This window comes from Leptosomus discolor, chromosome 11, assembly GCF_034619465.1.
Source record: "Leptosomus discolor isolate bLepDis1 chromosome 11, bLepDis1.hap2, whole genome shotgun sequence".
NCBI lineage: Eukaryota > Metazoa > Chordata > Aves > Leptosomiformes > Leptosomidae > Leptosomus > Leptosomus discolor.
In genome coordinates, this window is record NC_141401.1 from 23828372 (window position 1) to 23851740 (window position 23369).

The 23369-nt window shown below is 41.2% G+C and overlaps 1 protein-coding gene across 2 annotated transcripts in view; it reads left to right on the forward strand.

Annotated features, from left to right (window-relative positions):
• Positions 1–10405: 10405 nt before the first annotated feature.
• Positions 10406–23369, forward strand: part of ENTREP2 (endosomal transmembrane epsin interactor 2) — a 143037-nt gene continuing 130073 nt past the window's right edge. Inside the window, exon 1 of one of the 2 annotated variants that reach the window (XM_086471728.1) lies at positions 10406–10651. In XM_086471728.1, coding sequence (XP_086327854.1) covers positions 10406–10651 — 246 coding nt within the window. The remainder of the gene's footprint in view (positions 10652–23369) is intronic. The other variant, XM_086471729.1, reaches the window with a different exon arrangement.

A 23369-nucleotide genomic window follows, 5' to 3' on the forward strand; every position in this document is an offset into this window, starting at 1 on the left:
CTTCTCAAAGTACAGACAGTGTAACCTTAAAGTTCTAGAAAGAATGGCTGAAGAACTGTACCCCTATTACCAACTTTTCTTCTTCTAACCTGCCTTTGAAATTGTGTGACTGGAAGTGGGAGAAGTCTTGGTTCAGCTTTCATCAGGGAGGGATATTCATCCATCCTTGGATGCAGAATAGCTAGTACTACAAAGAAAGCTCAAGAAAAGTGTTTTCTTATTTCCAAGATAGGAAATCCAGTTCTCAGACACTCTAAAAAGAGGTTTCAGACAAGTTACTTGGTTTTTATAATTCATGTGAAAACTACACATTCAGAGAAATCATCAGTTCATGCCATCTAAAACAAGAAAGGCTGTTTTTCAGATTCTCAGTGGTATATGAGACACTATGTTTAACAGTGGTGGTGTGACAGATCTTGTCCAATATTTGGCCTTTCACAAGTGCTTTTACTTGGCTTTTTTTTAATCTCTGTTTTTGCATGATATGTTTGTTACATGGGCAGTGTTATGTTGCGGATCAGTCTTTCTCAAATTTCTTACAGTTTTGCTCTGAACATGCAATAGAGTATTCTTCCAGAGTAAAAGGTATTAAAGACAAAAAAAATCAAAACACTGTGTCAAACTAAGAGTATTTAGCAGTTTTGTGGGTAGTGTAAAAACTTATTAAAGGCAGTTAGATGAGTCTGGGCTAATAAGCACTTAGAACCTGAAATTTCAGCCTCTGCATCAGGAGTATTTTGTATCACCCACTGACCTTCTTGTTAGCCACCTCTGTCCTCCCCAGGAAGGTTACAACACGCAATTGAAAAAATAAGCCGTAGCTAACTTCCAGTTGTCCTCCTTTTATTTAAATATCTGACGACCTTACCACCAGCACAGGTTACACGTTGCAAATGCATCTAAAGAGAGAAGGTTGCACAGCGTACAGGACAGATAAGGCATCTGCATAAAACATGACTTAACTCTGCAGTTCAGCGCTTCTCTGCATTTTCATACCCAAAGCTATCCAGGATGTTTCCAGGTCCTATAGTCTTCCCTGCCTTGATGGATGTAGAATTTAGGCTTACAACTGCGCTTTTTTCCCCTTCCTCCTCCCCCAACTCTCTTTTCTTTCCTTTTAAACCGTGATGCATACAAAACCTGAAGCCAAAATTTTGCTCTTAAAATTATGATGAGAGAGTGCTTTTCTTCAAGTTCTTTCTCATTTGTAGGTTCAGATAGACAAATCAATCTGGTTTTAAACTATGAAAGACCACCTAATAGTTGCACAGGGTAAATTAAATTGGTGTAAAATGGCAATTTTATGTTAGTGCATCTTTTGGGGCAGAATGTATTTATTTTTAAAATACCAGGCTAATGATTTCAAATGTACGTAATTGTGCTTCAGTTTAATCAAGACTTAAAGCTGTTGACTTTAATGAACATGAAAATACTGTGTTTATTCCTACAGCAGAGCTGTTGGTGTTGTAGGGGATCAAAAGTAGAAATATTAAATAGCACAGAAATAAATGAGGTAGACATTACCAAATGTGAGTTCATAAAAAATAGAAATGGAAGGCAAGTACCATTTATCTGAGTCTCAGTTTCTGGACTATTGTCTCTAACACATGGAGCCAGAAAGTTCCTCACATTGCTTAGATGGCTTGCAAAGACCTTCTAGCTTGGAATAATAAAGATTCTTTTATAAGGAAAGCTTTTTCCTGTGTTTGATCCTAAGTAAATTCTGTGTTTCATCAGCGGTTACAACAAATTCATGCTATAGTAGTGTATGATGCTCAAATAAACAAATGGCAGCAAGATATTTTCTTTCTTGAAGTCTGCTTTCAAAATGGACCTGACCAAAAAAAAAAAAAAAGGCAAAAAGGCTGTAATAGCCTAATAAAACTTTCAGTGTGCTCTGCAAGTATAGATTTCTACACAATTATGTCATTTTCCTCACTTTACTGTGTGTGTTGTCACTCTGAAAACCTAATATAGAACATTTATTTATTTAGAGTTATTTAGGGAAGGCTAGAGGTATTTAGGTAGATTAGAGAAATGCTGAGGATCATGGGGGCTAGGTAAGCAAAAAGGAAAGGAAGGCAAATATGTAAATGTCAGTGGAAGTACATCTGTGCTGGTGGAAAATACTAGACTGGAAAAGAGAGTATGAATTGAAATAAAGAATATTATACCAGTATCTGCAGGTTTCTGCTTGCAATCTAGTCTTGCTCTCTCTCTGCCTGGAGCAAGGGGACAAAGTGGTAGGGACTTGAGTATCGTCAGAAGGTTGCTTTTACTCTAGGTCATTCAGTCTCCAAAGGAGGAGGATGAGTTTAAGATGGACCAGTTCCAAAACTGCAAGTATTAGATGTGGGTGTAGGGGGATAATACTGTGAAGCAAATTTTTCTGCCTTAGAAAGCAAAGTGGAAGCCTTGTGTTACAAAGGGAGACTTCTCGTGGCAAATAATTTGAGATATTATTTAAGAAAGACTCTCTGTTACAGTCTAACCCTTAGAGCATTGCCAAGGTCAGTGAGTGATTTGCTGTGCAATTGCCAGCTGTAGAAGTTTAAGGTTGCCCGAGGGCTGTTCCAACTACACATGCAAGTTTTTCGCAAATGTGACAAAACTATGTGACTTCTCTGAGTTGTTTCTTCATGGTTGTTTTTTTTTTATCTTGGCATACAGTTTAACCCTGTCACACCTGGCAAAATTGCTAGCGTATGTGTCTAATCGTGTATGATCAGTCGTTACATAAAATACTAAACTGTGACTTGTGATTAATTTGAAAGAAATTTCATAAAGAAAAATCTTGAGAAAATAATCCAATATGTTGGAAACTGCTCAGCAGCAACTTCATATGAAATAGTTGTCCTGTATGAATTACCATTTCATCTAAGAACCAAGCTATTGTAATAATCCTTAACTTCAACTCACCTGGGTTTCTATGCTGAATAGTCTTTCTGATTACTTCAACGATCTCAACTAGAAAAAGCTGTGTTCATCTAGTGATCATCTGTAACTAAATCAGTATGAGGAGCTCAGCTGGCCTTTAACTTCTTTGGCTTATCTACCCCATGCCTCTGGATAGAACTGGGACGTCTCAGCCACCAAATACTAATTTCTGGTTCTCCAAGAAAGATCCTTCTGCCCTGTGTTTAAAACTTTACTCATCTACAGATGACAACTAGAATGACTGTGTGCTTTTAATAAGCTACTTTCTAGGAAGTATATCTCTCCAGCTAAATAAGAGAGTTTTTCTTGTCTTTAAATTGTTGTACCATGCTTTTGGGTTAATTTGGAAATTAATCATCAGAGTTATTGCTGCTTTATTTTTTGCCAGGTCCCATTACCAAATAGTGATGGACCAATAAAAACTAGGAGTCTTAGCAACAGAAAAGCTGGTATAAAAGGAAAAATCAATAAAGACAAGACTTGGAAAGTTTTTCCTAATATTTTGATGATTTTTACTTGGTAGCCACTGGAAATCTGTTAGTTTTTTCCCTTTATCTTTTCAGTAATGTGTACATGTCTGAGAAGAATGGGTAGATCCCCACCCACAAGCAGATTAGTTTCTGATTCCATGCCCTTTACCAGAAAATCCACAATCTCAGCAAGAGACTTAGGGGAAGGATTACTGATTTTTTTTTTTTTTCTCTTTCATTCCAAACACTATAAATTACTTACTTGTAAATCAAACGAGTTTCTTAAAAGTTTTATTTCTTGAATCATAATAAGTTTTGAGATGGTTTTCCCAGAAAACTAAGTCTTTGACTTCTGTTATATAAAAAAAAATGTAACTGTCGTTTTTCTTTCAGTAAAGGAAATAAAAACCTACTTGCAAATGCATAAAATGATTCTTCAGCTAAGCCACTAAAATCCGGATGTAATTTTTAATGAAATGTTGATATCGTGTGCTATTAAAAGTCATCATGTTAAGTTTTACTGGGGACTTTAGCTACTTAATTTCTACAGTAGAAAATAATCCAATGGACTCTGGCCCTGTAAAGTCGAGTCATTTTAAGAGACAGTATAAAGCAGCTAATTCTGCATTACCACATTTTTTTTTTGTTCTTGGCAATGAGATCAGTAAAGAATCTGATCACTGCTACCAGTTACATATGTACAGAATCATGGTGTTGCACATTTTAAAGTTCTATAGAAGAAAAGTGGTATGGTTTAATGCACCAAACAAACTTCTCTCCAAAACTTCTTGTATGAGATTGGATATATATTTTTCTATGTTTTAATTTCTTAGCCAAACTCCTGATTAAGAATAATTTTGCTAACTTTTGCTAATGCTCGAACAGAAAATACCAGGTACTACTTCATTTTTATTTCTTCGTAATTTCTTTTTATATTTGCAGAGTGATTACATTTTCTGCCAGGCCAGGGGTGATCTTCTGGGAGAGAAACCTGTCTTGTTTAAAAAAAAATCTGAGTTCTAGCTTGCCTTTTGTAAAACCACAGGGCAATCTGTTTTTCAGATCCTAGACACATACCCAATTTCAACTTTGAAGCCGTCATAAAATGCAGGGCAATTATCTTGATTTCAGTGGTGTCTTTAGCACTCGGGGACATTCATCAGGGCAGCCAATCACATGGAGGAAGTAATTCCACGGTGGGTATTTCTGAAGAAGAGACCCAAGATTATTTTCAGATTAAAGCATGGAAATAGGGGTTTCTTTTATTTTCATCTGCAAAGCTTTCCTGTTTAAAACCCCTTTGGCCTACATATGGAAATAAATCCTATGGTTTTATATATGCTTAAATTATGTTGTTAAAGGATGCTATTTTTTGTAAAATCAACTAATCTATGATTATCCTTTATGTAAAAACATGAGAAAACAGAACAGTAACAATGGGTGTAAAGCAATGTCAGTTATTTCTCTTTTATTGTCTTCTTCAGGTCTACTGTCTTATTAGGGTAACAGACCAATAGTCAGGTACAAGATGCTGCAGAAAATAGCTGAAAAGTTCAGGGATCCACATATAGCTCCAAGTCCTTAAACAGACAAGGCAAAGAGTAGTTCCTCTGCGCACAATCACCCCACCAAGGACAGTGTTCTGCAGCCTGCAAGTGGAGACATGACAGTCATAGAATCACAGAATGGTTTGGGTTGGAAGGGACCCCAAAGACCACCCAGTTCCACCCCCCCCTGCCCTGGGCAGGGACACCTCCCACCAGACCAGGTTGCTGCCAGCCCCATCCAGCCTGGCCTTGAGCACTGCCAGGGAGGGGGCAGCCCCTTCCAGGGCCTCACCGCCCTCACAGGACAGAGCTTCTTCCTAACATCTCATCTCAATCTCCCCTCTTTCAGTGTAAAGTCATTACCCCTTGTCCTATCACTACGTGCCCTTGTAAAAAGTCCCACTCCAGCTTTCTTGTGGGCCCTTAAGCACTGGAAGGCCACAGTGAGGTCTCCCCAGAGCCTTCTCTTCTCTTGTCTTCTCCAGGCTGAGCAACCCCAGTCTCTCAGTCCTCTTTATTTGTGTTACCTCTTAGAAACAGACTTTGTCTAGGCATTGGTTTGTTACAGGGCTCTCAATGGCGAGGTAGATGCTCTTGATTTAAATATATCCTTTTAAAAAACTTTCATAAATGGGCACTTATGTTTCAAGCACAGAAGTAGTGCTTAGTCAAAATCTCTTTATCTTCACAGTACTCTTTCTATGGTTTTATTCATAACATTTTTGTACACAGAATCAGTGTGCTTTGTGAACTTCTCAGTCATTCACTTCCACAGGAAAACACTGTAAAAGGTGGGACTAGTAGTGATGTACATATGATTTGCAAAGTGAAAACCTACCTGTAAAAACACAATGGATACTTTTAGTAATATAAAATTATGGGGGGGAGGATGATTTAATATTTTTAGAGGTTCATTGCTTAGCTACAAGTCTATCAGGGACAGCTGTCCTATTTTAAGAAAAATGTTGACTCATCAGGAAGCAAAATAACACTAAAGACAGTCGTGCCACTGTAAGGGTTAAATAAGTAGACAGGCTTAACCCTGTGATCCTTTCTTATATTGGTGACAAGGAGACAATACGTGTACGTCCTCTTTTACACATTTTAGTATCTGATAGCAGGAATTTTTTTTTTCTTATTTTCAAATTATAGAGCTGGGAAAGCAGGATAATTCCTGCAAGATGCTGATTACAACTGTATGTTGTATATAGATAAAGCAGTCTTTATTGTTTGCTGTCTTGACCTCCTTTCTCTCCCTGCCCAGTAAAACTTTTGGGAAGATAAACTTAGGGAAAAAGATTGACTGCCGAGTGCGAGGAAATGCAAACTTCTTTTTTTATTTTACTGAAACACCAGCTTCTGTTGGATTTGAAATCAAATGTCATTTTATGCTTCAAAGTTAGTGTGTGAGAATATGTTGCTCTTTTGGTTCTAACAGTGATACAGACTTTTTATTTAGGTGCTTGTATCCATAAACCAATTTCATTCCTTCTGTAAAAACTGGGTATGTTGGGTATGTTTCCTGGTGATCCAAGGTAAAGTAAGTTGGAGTGCCTTACAAGTTGTTTTTAGAACAGGCCAAAGTGTAGCCATGGAAAAGGATAATGAATTTTTAAGATACGGGCCAAGAAGTAATGGTATACTTCATCTGAATTCATCCTGGCAGTGGTGGTCTTGATACTTGATTCTCTCTGAGGAATGAACAGGGTAGACAAAGGAAGTAGAATTACTACTGCTGGTGTTGTAAGGACCTAGCACCTGAATGGCTGGGAAATTACTTGCTAAATATTAGAATAATAAAAATACTTAAGAGTCAAGATATCAAGATGCATTATAAAGGTTGGATATGGAAGGAGGTATTTTTGGTTTTGTGGGTTTTTCTCATTATGTACTTTATTTTTCAGCAGTCATATTGCCTCAGTTTCCACTACATCTTTAGGATGTACGCCATGTGGGACAACCTGGGTTGCTGCTTATTAAGTCCTTATAGCTATATACACAGAGAGAGAGAGAGAGAGAGAGAGAAGAGCTGCTTCAAATAATTAAATAATGTAAAGTATGCAAATTTGAGACATGCTATGTGTAAGTGACAGTGGTAGGGCCCTCAGATGTATTTTCAGTATCTGTACACTGTGGGGCACCTTCCTAACAGTTTCCTTATCTGCATTAATTGGTAAGTGAGGCTTCCTGTAACCATGAATTTACTTGGTTTTACTTGTTTTCCATTTCTGTCATGCTTGAAAATGTCATTTACTTAATTTCAAATAACAATTGCAGAGATAAAGATGCATGAAAGTCACTGAAGTTGAAAGTGTGGTAGAAAAAATACAAACTTCGATCCACCAATATAGTTCCTAGTGTGACGCATGAAGCTGCTTTCTGAATGGGTTGGGAGCCAGTAAAGACTGACAGTAATGAGAGAATTATCATAGAAGTGGGATCATTATCATGCTGGCTTCTGAGTTTTGATGGTTTTTAATAGGCTAATAATAAGGTCTGATATGTTGTGCCCTTCTGGCTGCCTTCAGCAAATGATGAAATTATTTGTTAAATTAAAAATTAGTATATTATAGTGTTCAAATATAAACATGGCTGCTACAAAGCTTTTGTTACTACAGTCTGGAAGAAATTTCAGTACTGCATCCCACTTTAAGTTACACTCAATGATACAGCACTGAAAAATACCAATTAAAGTATTTTAAAAAATCTCTTCAGCAAAATAACTTCATTTAAAGTTAGGGACAATAATAATTCCCAAATGGTTCTCAAATAATTCTCAAACAAGTCCAGCAACAGAGAACTTTCAGAGAAAGCGAAGAAGCGTATCCAGAGCTTATTCAGATCTCGAGCAATATCTGTCTGCACCTGAATGCTCAGGAACATTGGAGTGAATAAGACGTGATCCAGACTCTGGTGGATTCCTACTGGAAGCCAAAACAGCTGTTTTCCCGTCGCCATAGTTTGCCCTGTTGGAAGCAGTGCACATGTTGATTACCTGAGAGCTTACCCACATGGGACATGCATGGACAGTGGATTTGCAGTGCCAGATCCTCCTCTGCACTGCCCACAAATGTGGATTTTTTGTGTGTGCCAGTTAGAAAGTCCTTGAAAATGAAAGTAAATTGCTTTGTACTTAATGCATACAATACTATCAGCACAGGGAGTTAGGGAGATGTAAATTCACACCCCAGTGTAATGTGTCCTAATTTCTTCAAGCCCTAGGGCCATTTTACTCCTGAATGAAAGCACCCAGATAGAGGTTTAAATGCATTTATTCTTTATAAGGTTTCTAATCGTCCTGCTGTTGAATAACCTTTAAGAATTTCTGGCTTGTTAGGGAATGAGCTGCTTAATCATGAAGACTGCACAGGTTCAGTTTGGTTCTGGGTTTTGTTTTGCTTCTTTTTGCTAGCACCTTTCACTCTGGCAGAATATTAGAACACAGACTCTTCCTTGACTTTGAAAGGTATATTTTGAAGTAATGTTTCCAATGTTGGATAGCAAACAGCCCTACTTGATTAAAAACAAGTGGAAGCGAGTTTTAGTGTGAACTGGTAAGAACAAAAATTCAGTGTGATCTATTACCATAGATTCGCACCCCCCTTCACCTAACTGTTCCACCTCGGCTTTCAGAGGGGATCTACCGCTCAGTGCCAGCCGTCAGTTCAGGAATATCAGCTGAGGCCGAGGATCGGGCCAAGGGGGTGTGTGTGGTGGTGCTTTGTTCCCATTCTGTTCATGCCCAGTCTGAGAAACTAAGACATTGTAAACTAACTCTTCTTTTGATTACTAGTAGTATTAATTTAGTACTATTCTGCATTAGAATAAAACCTTGTAAGAAAACAGCTGTCTCTTCAGCGTAGAATTTTGTCAGGTGCTTTTCGATCTGATTAAAATATTACTTGCACATGTGCTGGAGCAGTATTTCAGCCATGCTAGGGTGACAGCACTGTTGTCTGCTCTCTTAACCTGTTTTGTGGCACAGACAGCAGTTGAAGTTAAAAGCAGCAACCTTTTTTTTTCTTTTTTTTTTTTTTTTTCTGTTACAGTAAAATGTCTGAATGTTATATGAAAAAGAGGGGACTTAAATCTTTTGCTGCTTTCCTGTCAGGGCACGCTTCCCCACTACCACATCCCCAGGAAACAAACTATTTCAGGCAAAGAAGAGTTCTTGAAAGAAAGGACAAAGGACCTCATGAACAAAGATTTAACCTTGGTTTACATGTGGTGTTTGGGATTTTTTTTTTTTTAAAAATATTTCAGTGTTACAGGTATGTAGACTACACCTACCCATTCCCGTATAAAGAAAACATACTGCTATAGCACATTGTAGTGGAGTAGTTTTACTACCAAAGTGAGATGATGTTCTTAGTTTTGGGTTCCCTTGGTGTGTTTGTTGTAAGCAGGCCTAGGTCTTTGCAGGCAATAGGTTATTGCTGTGATTCCCCTTCTGCAGAAAACGGGCTGCTTCAGGTGTTGCGGGCAGCCTTACCGTGCTGGACACTGCTGTCATGAGCGGCAGCAGGGCAGGGAAGTTTTCCTAAGTAGAGGCTCGTTCTAGTGGCTTTTATATTTCCTAGAGTAAGGACGCTGTGCAAGCTGAGGCTTGGTTCGCTGAGGGGGGGTGTGTGTTAAAATGACCCTGAGTATTGTGCCTTCCGCATAGCGCTAAGAAATGATTCTTCCCTTCCTCCGCCGCCGGCCGCTACCCCACAGCGGCAGGGGCCGGGGCACCGGGGCCGGGTGCCCCTGCTGCACAAAGGCCGGGGGGGGTTTCCCTCCGCGGCTGGGCGCACAGCATCCCGGCCCCGCGGAGCCTGCCGCCTCCAGCCGCCCGCCGCGGCTCGGCGCTGTCCGGGTGCTGGGGGGCGTCCCGGGCGGGGCCGGGCCGGGCCCCGCCGCTGAGTGCTCGCCGCGCATACGCCGCTCTCCCCGCAGGGCCGCCGGCCTCCTCCTGCCGCTGCCTCCGCCCGCCATTGGCCATAAACAACCCTTCCCCTCCCCTCCTCCCTCCGCTGGAGAGACCGGAGAGCCGGGCTGCGCTTCTCCCCGTGCCCGCGCCCGCGCCCAGCCAGCGACGCCGGGCCGGGGCCGCCCCCGCCGGCGGCTGAGGGCGAGCCGCGCCCGCGCGCTGCGCGCCGTAGCCCCGCAGCCCCCCGCCCCCCGCTCCGCGCCTGCCGCGGGGAGAGGAGGAGGAGGAGGCGGCGGTGGCGGCTGCCCTTCGCCCGCCGTGCCCTGCCCGCCGGCCGCTGCCCGCCGGCCGCTGTCCGCCGGCCGGGGGCGCGCGGGTCGCCCCGGAGGGCAGGGCAGCTCCTCCTCCATGCGCCGCGGCTGCCCGCCGCCCTGCAGCGCCCGCGCCCGGCTGCCCCGCGGAGCGCGCCAACCCCGCCGGGTGCGGGGGGCGGGAGGAGGCGGTGCCGCCCGGCCGCGCCGTGAGGGGCCCGGCGGAGGATGCCGGTGGGCGGCGGCGGCGGGGCGGCGCGGCCCCCCGGTGGGGCGCGCTCCCTCAGCCCCACCGCGCTGTCCCGCAGCCTGTCCCGCCTGCGCGAGCACCGCGCCCGCTCGCGGGCCATGCTGGCCCTGGGGGTCACGCAGATGGTCCTCGGCTGCCTCATCGTGGCCGTCAGCTTCGCCGCCCTGGCGCTCACCACCTCGGCCCGCGTCCGCCACTCCTGCCCGTTCTGGGCCGGCTTCTCGGTGAGTCCGTGGGGTGCGCGAGAAGGAGGGGGGGGGGGGGGCAGGGGGGAGCCGCCGCGCGCCCCGCAGCCTCGGGGCTGCGAGTCCGCGCCTACAGGTGGGACGCGGGCGGCGGCGCTTTCGGGCCTCGTCCCTCGCCCCTGAGCTGTCCTGGGGCCGGCGGTGAGGCGCCTTCCCTGCTCCTCCGCCTGTGGGCGCGGGGCACCCGGCAGCGAGGCTGGTCAGGTGAGAGATCGATCGTCGTTCGGGCGCGCCGTGTTCAGTACGGCTCCAGTGCTTTCTCCGGTCCTGAGCCCGGCAGCGGCATGGCGGCACTTTGTTGCCCCCTTTGGAAGGGTTAGCTGGGGCGGTTTGGCGTTCTGTCAGCAGCGTCGGGTGAAAGCTGGGGTAACACATGAACCTCCGGCGCTGGCTCAGCAGTCAGTGTGTGTTTCGCGGGCTGCCGTTACCGTCCCTGGCGTCTTTCGTATCGGCTCTGACTTAGGCTGAGTTCACCTTGAGGTACGGCCGTTCCTCAAGGTCTCGGCGCGCCGTGGTGCTCGGATGCCAGTTCAGCCGGGAGCTGCGTCGCGCTGAAGGTAATCAGAGGAGGTGAGCGCAGCAGGAGCAGGTTTTGAGGTGCAGGCACAGCATGGGAGACCTCTCTGCAGAGGAGGGTGCCAGTGCGCCAAGAGGGCTGGCCAGGCCCGGGGCTTTGGGGCACCCCAGAGTCCTGCCACGCGAGAGGCTGGGACGAGCTCCTTGGGGACCTGTTGGCCCGCCGGGACTGGGTATCTGAGGGAGAAGCTCGTTCATTCTGAACACAAATGCCCAAATCTGGGTCCTCCTCGCTCCTTTGTAGCTTTCTTGTTGGCTTTCCATTCTGTCCTGCCAGCATAAGTTTAAAAAGAAAAAAAAAGGTTGATGTTCTACTCAAGTAGCCTGGCTCGGTGCTGGTTATCAGTGTGTGCAGGTGCGTATGGATATGATGCGCACACGGGTGCGTTAGCGTAACACTGGTTTGTGGAAGTTTCTCTCGCAAGCGGTGAAATGGGACTTGGCAGTTATGAAGAATTAGACATTTCTGAGGGCACTAGTAACAGACTTCGTCATTGGTGAAGATTTGCTCTCTTTAATTTAGTGTTACTGGTTTCAAGTATGTCTTTTCAGCTTTTTAAAGGACCAGAGAGTTTTCAGCTTTAAAAGTGCTTATTAGAAACCAGAACTGTTAGATAAATGGTTTGGGTTATTCAGTTCTGAGCACGTGGCAGAAATGGTGTAATTTAAAAACTAACTGTTTAATATGCTGTTATGCAGCACACTATGCAATAATTTTTTCGAGTCCTTCAGAGCAGAAGAGTAGTTTTGGATTAATTATTTAGATATTTTTCTTTATTTTGTCAGGACTTTCTGTAATCTTGAAAAGAAGCATTGGTTTATGCCAGTAGTCTTGATAGTGTAACAATAATTCTTTGGAGCTTGAACCTCTGCAAGCCCATACACAACTATTTGTTATGATGAACTTAAGAATCTGGCTGCTTACATGTTAACTGTGCTACTAAAACTACACAGCTTAGGCAGAGTTGCTTTCTTATCTTGACAGAACAAGTAGGAATGTACACAACTGCGTATTTGAGTAAGCACAACTTTTTCACTAACACCCTTTTCACCCAGCTCATCTAATCTTTGTGAAAAGACACTTTTGGAGGTTATCAGTATGCTCCAAGATGTGCTGTTTTTCTGATTGGGGATGCCTTCTACTCTTCTTTCTGTGCAATGTAACCCATAGAAAAGTATGTTTTCCAGTTATATTTCATGAATGTTACTTGCTCACCGAAGAGAAGAAAGCCATGATTTCCGCCCATGGTGTGAATTGGTACAAGGGAAAGTACTGCAAGACTGTTGGTTAGAAGGCCTTATTGTCCTGTGTTATTAGAATAAGGCAGGTATACGTTGTTTCCTAAATTAAGGGCTTTTTGAAAAAATACTTCTACCTTATAGATGGTCTATTGGAGCCTGAGAATAACCATACTTTTCTTCTAATCTCCTTAATCTCCAAGTCTCAAGAAATATGGTGAAAACAGAGCAGTTTTCATGTATGGTGAGCCCTGAAGAACTTTTTGAGGCCCAGTTAGTTGCTTACACAGCCTTTTCTGAAAGCCTTTTGAGTTATTTAGTGAGTTCAACAAAAAATAGTGTATGATCACTCACAGCTGAAAAATGTTTCTGTGGAAGAGTGAATGTTTGTAGCTTGCTCCTGGAAAATACAATTAAAGAAATAAGTAAAGGTGAGTTAAGTGACACGAGAGAAAAATGATGGAAGTATCCTTTCCCTCTTTACTTGGTGCCAAAATCGGGCAGAAATATTCACTCCCTTGAAACTATTCCCGCCCACCACCCCCAGTTGTAAGTAAATAACTGAGTTGCTTGATGGTCAAGTAGCAATTGTAAACCTTTTTGGGGGGATATGTGATATACTATAGGTTTTACTCATTAGAAATGCACATCTATAATACAGTAGTCTTGCCATTGGCACTCTTCAGCATTTCTTTGACACTAACTGCCCTGTAAATGTAAATGAAGGCTGCAAAAGTTTGCTAAGGATCTTTTAAATGTTTTTGAAAATAATTTCCCAATGTTTGTACGTTCTAGCAGATTAAAAAAAACAACAACAAAGAACCCCAAAAAACCAACATTGGGCTGCATGTTACACTTCTCACAGAAAGTTCTCTAATCAAATGCAAGGAAAGATTCTGATTTTTCGCTTTCTTTTTGGAATCAAATCAAGTGACTGTACCAGTGAGAGCTTATATAAAGAGCAAGGCACCATTATTGCCATAAAACTTTGAAAAATTCAGAGCTTATTTAAGCATCATCCCTTAAATTGAACCATTTTGCTTGATCTTATCTTTTATAGCATCATATTAGGAAGAGAAAAATATTTTCATATATTTGGTATTAAGACTTTTTAATGTAATTACTGAGGCAACCTCATGCTGAGCACAAAGGAATTTGGGGTTTAGATGGGCAGGCACTGGTTGATTCTTTGCATAGGCAGAAGTCATTGGCAAGAACTTACAAACTGTGGTGAAGCGCCAGGCAGTTTGTTTCCATTGCAGTCTTTCATTCGGAGGAATGGCAATTTCGTCTTCACCTTCTCTCAGTCGGGTGAAAGTGTATGCTTTTTTCATATAGCAGAGGGCTATGAAGATGATGAGGGGGGCTGGAGCATCTCTCTTATGAGGAGAGGCTGAGAGACCTGGGGCTCTTTAGCCTGGAGAAGACTGAGAGGGAACCTTAACAACACTTATCAGTATCTGAAAGGTGGTTGTCAAGAGGATGGGGCCAGGCTCTTCTCAGTGGTGCCCAGTGACAGGACAAGGGGCAACGGGCACAAACTGGAGCACAGGAAGTTCTGCCTCAGCATGAGGAAAAACTTCTTTACATTGAGGGTGGCAGAGCCCTGGGACAGGCTGCCCATGGAGGCTGTGGAGTCTCCTTCTCTGGAGATACTCAAAAACTGCCTGGACGTGATCCTGTGCAGCCTGCTGTAGGTGACCCTGCTTTAGCAGGGGGGTGGGACTGGCTGATCTCCAGAGGTCCCTTCCAACCCCTGCCAGTCTGTGATTCTGTAAGATATATGTATGTAAGTGCTTGTGACCTTTTTAAGAACATGAAGAACTGAATATTAATCTCATTTTGATCATGGAAGAACAGGTCTCAAAATTAGGCTGTTCTGGTAGTTCACTGAAACGTTGCCCAAAAGTGTAAGCAGCAACAAGGTTCTTTGTCTCTCCTGTAGGTCCACAGTGGCTTGAATATGAAAAAATATTTCTTCACTCTTTGCCCTTTAGAATCCAAAACATACACCTATTTGTAGTTTCCAGGCTTTGCGCATGCCCAGATTGATTGTAAATGCTTCAGCTAAGTGCACTTAATGTTTACGGTTACTATTTCAGTGTTAGGACACTAGTGAACCACAGGCCCGATGGAGCTATGTTAGTGTGACTACTAAAGGAAATCTTGTCTCTCTGCAGTCCTTTCTTGAAATTATTTTTAAGTTGGCAATAACGTGTATATTCCCCACCTTGCTCCACCTTGATCCTAGCATTTTGAGAAAATTACCAGCCTCGGAAACTAGAGTTATCTCTAGTACAGAAAAGCATTAGTGAAATTGTAAGTTAAATCGTAAGATTACCTAGGTTTCTAAAAATCATACCATGGCACTAGTCTTAGAAGAAAAAACAGCGAAGTACAAGCTATCTCTTCTTTTGTATATAGTTATTTGACAATGATTGTATTCTTGTGTAGAAGTGTGTTCCTGGAAGATCTTGTGCTGCCTCTCCTTTTTAAGTTTCTTCTCAATTCTGCCTCTTTTCATCCATATCCCATAACCCAGTCCTTTGGTTTAAAAGCAGCTTTCATATAGTATGTCGTCAGTGTTCATGACGTACCTGCTTTTTTGTGTCCTTTGAAAGGAGAAACGGTTGTATAGGGAGATTGTCAAGATGAACTCAGACCCAACTTCTGTCTCATGAAGAATGTGAAATACATTATATACTTGTCTACATTATTACCTGAGAAAGCTGAGTGTAGAGCCTCTCTGTATTCTTCAATGATATTGTACAAAATAGGTTTAAATCCCTCAGACAATGCACAGAGGAGTTAACTTTCAAAAGCTTCTACTAGTCTGTGACCCTGACTGCTCCTCACAGGTGGCAGATTGTTTTAGCATGTTCTGGTGCAGAACCATTGTGGAAGTGAAGGGGAGGTTACCAGGAAGATGACTGGTTAGCAGTTGTGTTTATCTCTTCTTCCGCATTTCAGGTACAGATTTTTTTCTGTTCTCCTTTCCCATTTTTCTTTCCCTTTTAGGGGGTTTTCTATTATTTCTTGTGGATAGTCAGGTGAAATAAAGGCGGTATTAGAGTGAGGATATTTGTAGCTCGGAGGAATGAACTTTAGTTTGCATGAAAAGCCTGCTGCCAATAGAGCCTGATATAGTGAAAGTACAGCTAAGCTGTTTGAGAGAAAATAAACTTACTGCTGGTATTGAGTGATATATATTGTACATACTGAGCTTGTAAAACCTCCTAACACATTTATTTGTCTTGGAGCTGATCATCTCATATCTAGGACTTTAATGGTAGTTTTCTTGTCCACCTGCTCTGGATATAAATTAAACTCTAGCGTGAATATCAAGTGGTTTTGATCAAAATGTCCGCTGCAACTCTTGAGTGTGCCACATGCTTCTCTGTGAGAGTATATAGTATGGGTTGCTTGTTTGAGTACCCCTGGTTATCACACACAACTTGAGTGCTTAACCTACAACTTTCTTAGATGAAACTCAGTTTTTCTGGAATTTTTGTAAGTCATCAGAATCATTCCTGAAGAACGGTTGTGACCACAGAGAGGTCATGAGCTGTCTGGGTAAGATTATCTGACCAGATCCCTTCTCTGTAAATTATTGTTCTAATGGTAGATTTCAAGTCTGCGGACTCCATGACCACGATGATTAGTGGACAGTTTGTTATTCTGTGAAATTTGCTACTGGTTCGGACAATGTTCTGTGTCTGTAAATACTCAACTTCTTTCAGGCTTCTTTTGGAAGTAGTTGGTATTGCTGTTTTGGGAATTGAGTAGGTAAATTTCTGCACTGAAAAGTTTTCCTCTTCAGGAGACTTAGCAGACCTCTGATGCAGATTGTCAAATAGAGTTGGATCCACGGACCAAATGGACCTGACTTCCCTATGTGGCTGTTGGAGATCTTGCATCATTCCTGAAAGATGATACATCCCACCCACTGGAACAGTTACATCGATGTTTCTTGCTTTAGATTGATGAAATTTAGAAGACCAGGAAATGGGTCACTTCAGAAATCCTACACGCTATTCATTAACTAGTCTTTTGCCTGTTCACAGTCTCCTTTCCAATAAATGAGTGACTACTGGATCTGGCTAACAATTCATGGCAGGTTTTGGCCTGTGTGATAGTCACAAAATAAGAGCAGCTAGATTGAATGATAAATTTGAGAATGTGGTACTATAATGTTAGACTGATCACTGATAACTCTTCACTTAAGAATTGCAATATGCAGTAAAAGTTTCAGTTACCTGTGGTGGAGCCTCTAGTTATATATACACTTGTAAAAGAATTACACTAACTCTGCTTCTTTGAGACTTTGTCTATTACTATCTACTGCTGTGTTCTTTAGTTAGCCCACTATCCCTGTTGTTTCTGACTCTGCTACCTGGATTGGATTTACTAACACCTTAGGCATACTTTTCCTTTCCTTTGTAAGTTTGTCAGGGCTTTGAAATGTGAGCAAGCTGGGGAAGAAAGTCAACCGTCTGGAACTTTGTGTCTCGGGAAGCCTGCTAGGTTTGTATGTTGCTGGTACACAGTATTAGTAAAAAATTATCAATGTCACTTGCATGGGCTTGCCTCTAGCCTTCGTAAAATTTGTGAAGATTGCAACATGTCTTTATTAATTTTCTTATCATTTGGTTTGATTTGTATGTTGTGACAATATCGTGTGACAGACAAAAAAAAATAGAACAAGACTGTTCTAACCTGTGAGTGAAGGCTAGTTAAAACCTGTGGCGTTGGTATACAAGAAGAGATCATATGCATCATATAATGAGCAAGAAGCCTTGAGTGCCTTCTCTGTACTTCCTGGAGCCCATGGCAAGGCAGGGCTTTGGAACAGTGGATTCATGGGTGAAAATGTTGTTTCCACATCCAGAGGGAATGACGGCAAATTCAACAGCTGAGAAGTGGAACAGTTAGAAAGGAGACAGCATTCCTTTTTTATTCTTTGAACTACACATGGTAACGTGGCTATTTGTAACTTCCTGAGGATTTTGGGCCAAGTGTAACCTCAAGATTTCTCATCTTCGGTGCACTGGGAAATAGCAGATTCATGGAAGCCAGCATTATTTGCTTGATGAGGCAAATCAGCTTTTATTGCTTCTAAGTGTATTCTGTTGCCTAAGCTTTATGGGGTTGAGAAGCACTTGATCATGCTAATTAATTAAAAAACTTCCTGCGTTACAGGAAGGAATAGTTGAAGAAAGCAAAGATGCTCCATTATAATACGGGCGAGAGGAGTCCAATCTGTAGGGAAGAAATGGCTTTTTTTTTTTTTTTTTTTAGTCTTGTATTGTTATAAATTACTTGTGTTCTGAAGTCTTTGTTTTTCTATAGGCAGCCAGACTGCAGAATAAAAATACTACATTTTGAGTAAGTCTCTTACTGTTGTCAGCATAAGGTATGGTTTTATTTTTTAATTTGTAGTAGAAAGATGGGTGTACATCTCAGTCTCTGTAGGATTGAAACATTTTTCCTGAATTGTGGTTGTCCTTTCCAGGCGTTCTTTTATGCTGGAAATGCTGAGCATTTGCTGTGAAGACCGTAAATACTGCTCTGGGACTTCTAACAGCTAGCTGTGTGGAACACTTACAGTCTACTGAGAAACTTAGGAACAGATAAGCAGCTTAGTTGAAGTGGGAGTTTCCAAGATCCATTATCCAGTCATTAGCAGCTGCTGAACTTATTACACCTCCATTTTAGTTGTGTGTTGGAACTTATTGGAGGAATGAGTTGTGAATTATCATGCTTAATTGTCTGTTCTTTCACAATTCATTCTTCTGCTCACTCCTGTGCCTTCTGGAATCAAAGGGCAAAACAGATGATGGGGCTCTGAGGGTGTGAACTGCCTGAAAATATGCACTTACTGGAGTGTAACTATTTCAGTGGTGTCTTTAAAGAAAGATACTGTTTTAGTGCAGAATATGGTGTGGTCATTACCTCTTCTCTATGGGAATAACCACACTGCTTTAAAGGAGGACTATATAAATGTGACAAAGCCAGGGAATTTATAATTGAGCAGTGTTTATACATTACAGCATCAGAACTTATGTGCAGGCAATATTTTAAGATCAAAATGCCCCAAAGCAAAGCCTTCCCTCATTGGCAAAGTCACAGAATCACAGTCTCTTATTGCATTACCAGAGGCTACAATCTGGATTTGTTAGAACAGTGTGTTCATAATTCCTTTAAAAGTACTTGCTCATGCTGTTTGAAACTTCAGTCCTGTCCCCAGTAGAATTTATCATTGTTATTTTTGGTAGTCTGTGGATGCACCCGTGTCAGTGTTTTAGTTCTGATCACGTACGTGCTCCCACGCACTGTTCATTCATGTTGTGGAGCATTCTCAGAGCATGCAGACTTGGTTCATGACGGGTAAAATGAAACCAAAAGGTATGCTTTAAGAGCATAGAAAATGCAATCTGAATGCTACTAGCTATGAAGTCTCGGGCCCAGACTATAGGGCTTGTCTGAAGTAGTCACCCATCCAGTATGTGCATAGTGTGGGTGCTCTCTTCTTAGGAATCAGCTCTTTGGCAAACAGAGTTGCTTCTGTTCCATTTACTCTTTACCAATTCAGGACGAATCTGCAAGACCAACCTGAAAACTCCTGTATTACGCAGAGGCTCTGAACTCCCTACGAATTACTAGTAATCCTTTTTAATAGGCAGAATTTTACTCCATACTGGTTACATCAACATTAGTGATTTGATACAGGTCTGCAGAGTGAAGTAGCCAGTTGTGAGGGCCAGATGCCAGTGCTTTGTGTGTGTTACATTTGGGTATTTTGAGTACTTTTGAGCTAAGTTGGAGTAAATGAGAAATACTCTGAATTACTGCTGCATCACTTACAATGAGACTTTTTTTCAGTTAGATTGTGATTAAAAAAAAAAAAAGAATAATTTTACAATATTCTAACGAGTGTTGACTTGCTTGTTATTGTTATGGTATCCAGATAAAAATGAGAAAATGTAAGCACTTTGAAGAGTGTATATTTTTTACATGGAGGGGGCAAACTGTAACTTTGGATTTCTGATCTTTACAACAGCTTGATTTAAAACATCGATAGTTGAAACAGCATTACAAATTTAAACTTTTGTGTCTAATTTATGAAGTAAGAGTTGCTAACTTTGCAAGCTTGCTTTCAGTTTTGAATAAGAACTTCCTTTCTAGATGCCATCATCATGATTAGTTTATGTTCTGCAGAAAAAGCAAATAATGTCCTCACTGATAACGATATAGCTTGTTGTTCCTCTCACCTAGAAAGAGTCCCTCTCACCTAGAAAGAGTCCCTCTCAGTAGAATTATTTGCACGTGAGTGATATAATTTACTTATGAGATTGTTTTTGCTACTCTTTTTAGCAGAAAAGAGCAAGTCTAAATCTGAATATTTTAGATACGCCTTCAGTGCTAGGCAAGATGAAAACAGATGTTTATAAGCTGAACATACTTAATCCAGAGGTGCTGAGAGATAATAAACATGTCGCTTTATAATGTCACTTTTACATTCACTCTTCAGAGAAGAAACTTGTTTTCGTCTAGGTGGAAATTGTGAATACAGCTATTTTAAGATTCATGGCAGATTTTTGGCCTGCTACAGAAAGTAAGACTACTCTTTAGTTTTAAAAAATCAAAACAAAAAGTGTTGTTTCAGCATTTGTAGTAAAGAGCCAATGGACAATGGCATTTATCAATAACAAACGCAAGTAATTATCTCCATATTATACATTCTAGTGATTGTAGTTCTAGCAGAAAAGTTAAACTGAATGGTATTCTTTTGTTATAGTAGTGAAAGCATTTGTTGATCAATGGTACTGATACAGAAGTTTTTCAATTTCTGACTCTGTAAACAATCACACAGAACTTTCTAAGATGCACTCCTTAAAACAGGGCTGTGAGCACGTGGCTAGCATACCAACTGCTGTGTTATTTTGAAAATAACAATGGCAGAAAGTGGTTTTGTCATCTATTGAGAGCAGCCATGGTTGAAACAAATTTTATCTTTCCAGAGAAAACTTGTGAAAAATCAGACTAAAAAAATGAAATGCTGCAGCATTTCTATACAGCTAGGAGTGTAGTGCTCATGGGTCATGAGGGGTGAAGGAGGGAAAGGCTCAAGTCCTGTGTTTGTGTTGGTGTGAGGGGAACTCCATCTGTTTTACATGTCCCAGGTGATCCAGACTACCAAGCTACTGTCTTGACTCTTTACGTTTTTCCCCTTAAACAAATTTTCCTGGGGGGAGGAAAAGACCACTTATGCATTCTTGTGGGAAGTTTCAGTTTTGGTGTTTTGATGAAAATCTGGTATCTACAGGTGCATGGTAGTAAAGCCTCCTCTTGCTTACTTATACAGGCATGTTGGCAGCTGAGAAGTACACGTTTTGTTTCTGAAAGGTTATTGTATCTATTGCAAATGATAATGGTCAGGAAAGTGTATTGATCAGCCTGTCTCTTAAACCAAATGGATGCCTTTGTACTCCTTTCTGCCTTTACAGTTGCCTTCTGAAAGAGCCATGTTAATTCAAGATGTGTTAGATTTGAAATTTTGGTTTGCAATAATTTTAAGCAGAATGGAATTTCATGTGAAATAACATTTTCATTACATGTAAAGAGCAAAAGGGGGCATCGAATATTTCTCAAGAGTTTTAGTTGTAAATATGTGGTTATAAAGGATACTTGAGACAAGTTGACTTAGGGAATGGAGATTTATTTATATACATCTGAATGGTATGAATAATTTTCATGCTTAATTAAAAGCAGAACAAAGATAGCCATAAAACACAACGGGGGGGGCGGGGGGGAAGTGCGAACTAACAAGCTCATGCCCTTGAGTCCAGGTGATTGCTGTGTCTGTACATGTAGGGATCTCTTAGAGCTGGATCACGTGATGTCTCTGACGCATCTCTGGCGCTTCTACCCCAGAACCTGCTGCATGGTGCGGAGAGAGAATAGTGGAGACAAGACTGGAAGAGGGGACGAATGGGGTGGCAGGTGCACTGTGTCTCCATGATAGCATTATACAGGTTGGGCAAAATGTTAAGAAGTTTTCCGTGTTGCCTTTTATTCACAAAGGTGGGAATTGTACCAGAAATATGCGTCCTTTCAGGAGGACATTAGTTATGTAGCTATTGTAGGTAGGAGTCAGACTTAATATGTAGACTTTAGTCCTTCAGATACCCAATTCTTCATGCTTGTTCTTGTAGAAGAGGAGACATTAGCCTTTTTAAAGAGTTCTTGAAAGACATACCTCTTGTCCCATTTATACTTGTGTAACAAGGATTGTTCTGGGCCTAAAGAATTTAGGAAGTCACTTAAGAATTACTTCTTTTCCTACCCTTAAAAATTTCCCTTCCTTCCTCATGAAATTGGGTCATAAATTTGAAATAAAGCTTCACCATCAGACTGTACTTTGAGATCCTGTGAAATATCATTACAGTATGCAGTAGCTAGCAACAATACTAAAGGGTTAGTATCTGCTTCTGAAGTCCGTGTTTATTCAGTAAATATTTTCTTAGCTAGCTATGTAGTACAAATAGTCAACGTAGCTGTTCCTTTGAGCTTTTAAAAAAACTTACTGTGATTTGACAGACTAATTTCTGTTGGTACGTAATATTTACCCTTTGAGTGGAAAGGAACCTTTACTGTAGAAGCAATAATGACAGTAAAAACAATAAAGGGTTATACAGATAGTAAGTATAACCAACATTGGAATGGCATTTTGCTGTCCACCAGAGACTGTATGCTCCTCTTCCTTACCGTAGACCATGTGCTTATCTTTCTTCATCTAACTTACTGTGAATTGAATGTCTGAAAGCCCAAATATCAAACCAGCTATTAGGAAAAGTCATCCCCAGTGACAATACCTGTCAGTACTAGATGAGAATTGTCTGAAGTGTTCAATCGTATCCTTCATTGGTTTGTGAATCTAAAGTAATTGGAAGCAGGCTAGAAGGAAGCAAAAGCATTTTCTAGTTCTGATGTTGAACCTTCCCCTGAAGCAGTACGCTTTTTGCTTTTGGAACTATAGTTCATCACTAGACAAACTGTAGATGTCCTTCTACTTGACAGTTGTGTCTTGTGTCCTGTGACAGTTTAAAAGCTTGTCTTACGGTATGAATTGTTTGACGTTAACTTGAGGTTTTGTCTGGATCAGCTGTTTTGGTTCCAAAACTACACAAGTAATTATCTTGTGTTATCTGGTTAATTAACCTATTTTGAAAAATAAAGAAGATAAGAAGTAATGGGCAAAAGAGGAGCCAGTTTGAGAGACAGTTACTTTTTAATGTTTAATGTTCCTGGAACAAACAATTTTTTTATTTTTGGAGGGTGGTTATTTTTTGCTATTCTGAAAATTTCTTCCCTTCATCCATATCTGTTATGATTTGTATCACATCAGTGAAGTAAGATAGGTCTGTGAGGAATGGTTTTTCCCGTGAAAAAATAAGTCTACACATGCTTAACTCTAGGGCTCCTGGAAGATAAGAATTAGATTTATTTTGTTTATAGTTAGGTGTGTTTAGGAACTGTGTGAGAGTCTCCAAACAGCGTATTTCTTTCTATCTACTGCAATTGGCTTAATCAGGAAAAAGAATCTGATGCCAAATAGAGTGCTCTAGTAAAATGTAGTAATGGGCTATAGCCCAAATTCTTGAAAACTAGCTAATTTAAAAATTAGAGCATATTCCAAGCAATATTTCCCTAATTCAGAAAGGTCTACAAATACTTCTGGTATCTTGCTTCAGTATGTTGACCATGTAACATCAAAGATGTTAAACCAAGAAATTTTTGCCTCTTTTGCAGTGTGAGGATCAAGTACTTCAGGATCAAGTATTTCAGACAGATAGTTTAGGGTGATGTAATTCTTCTATAG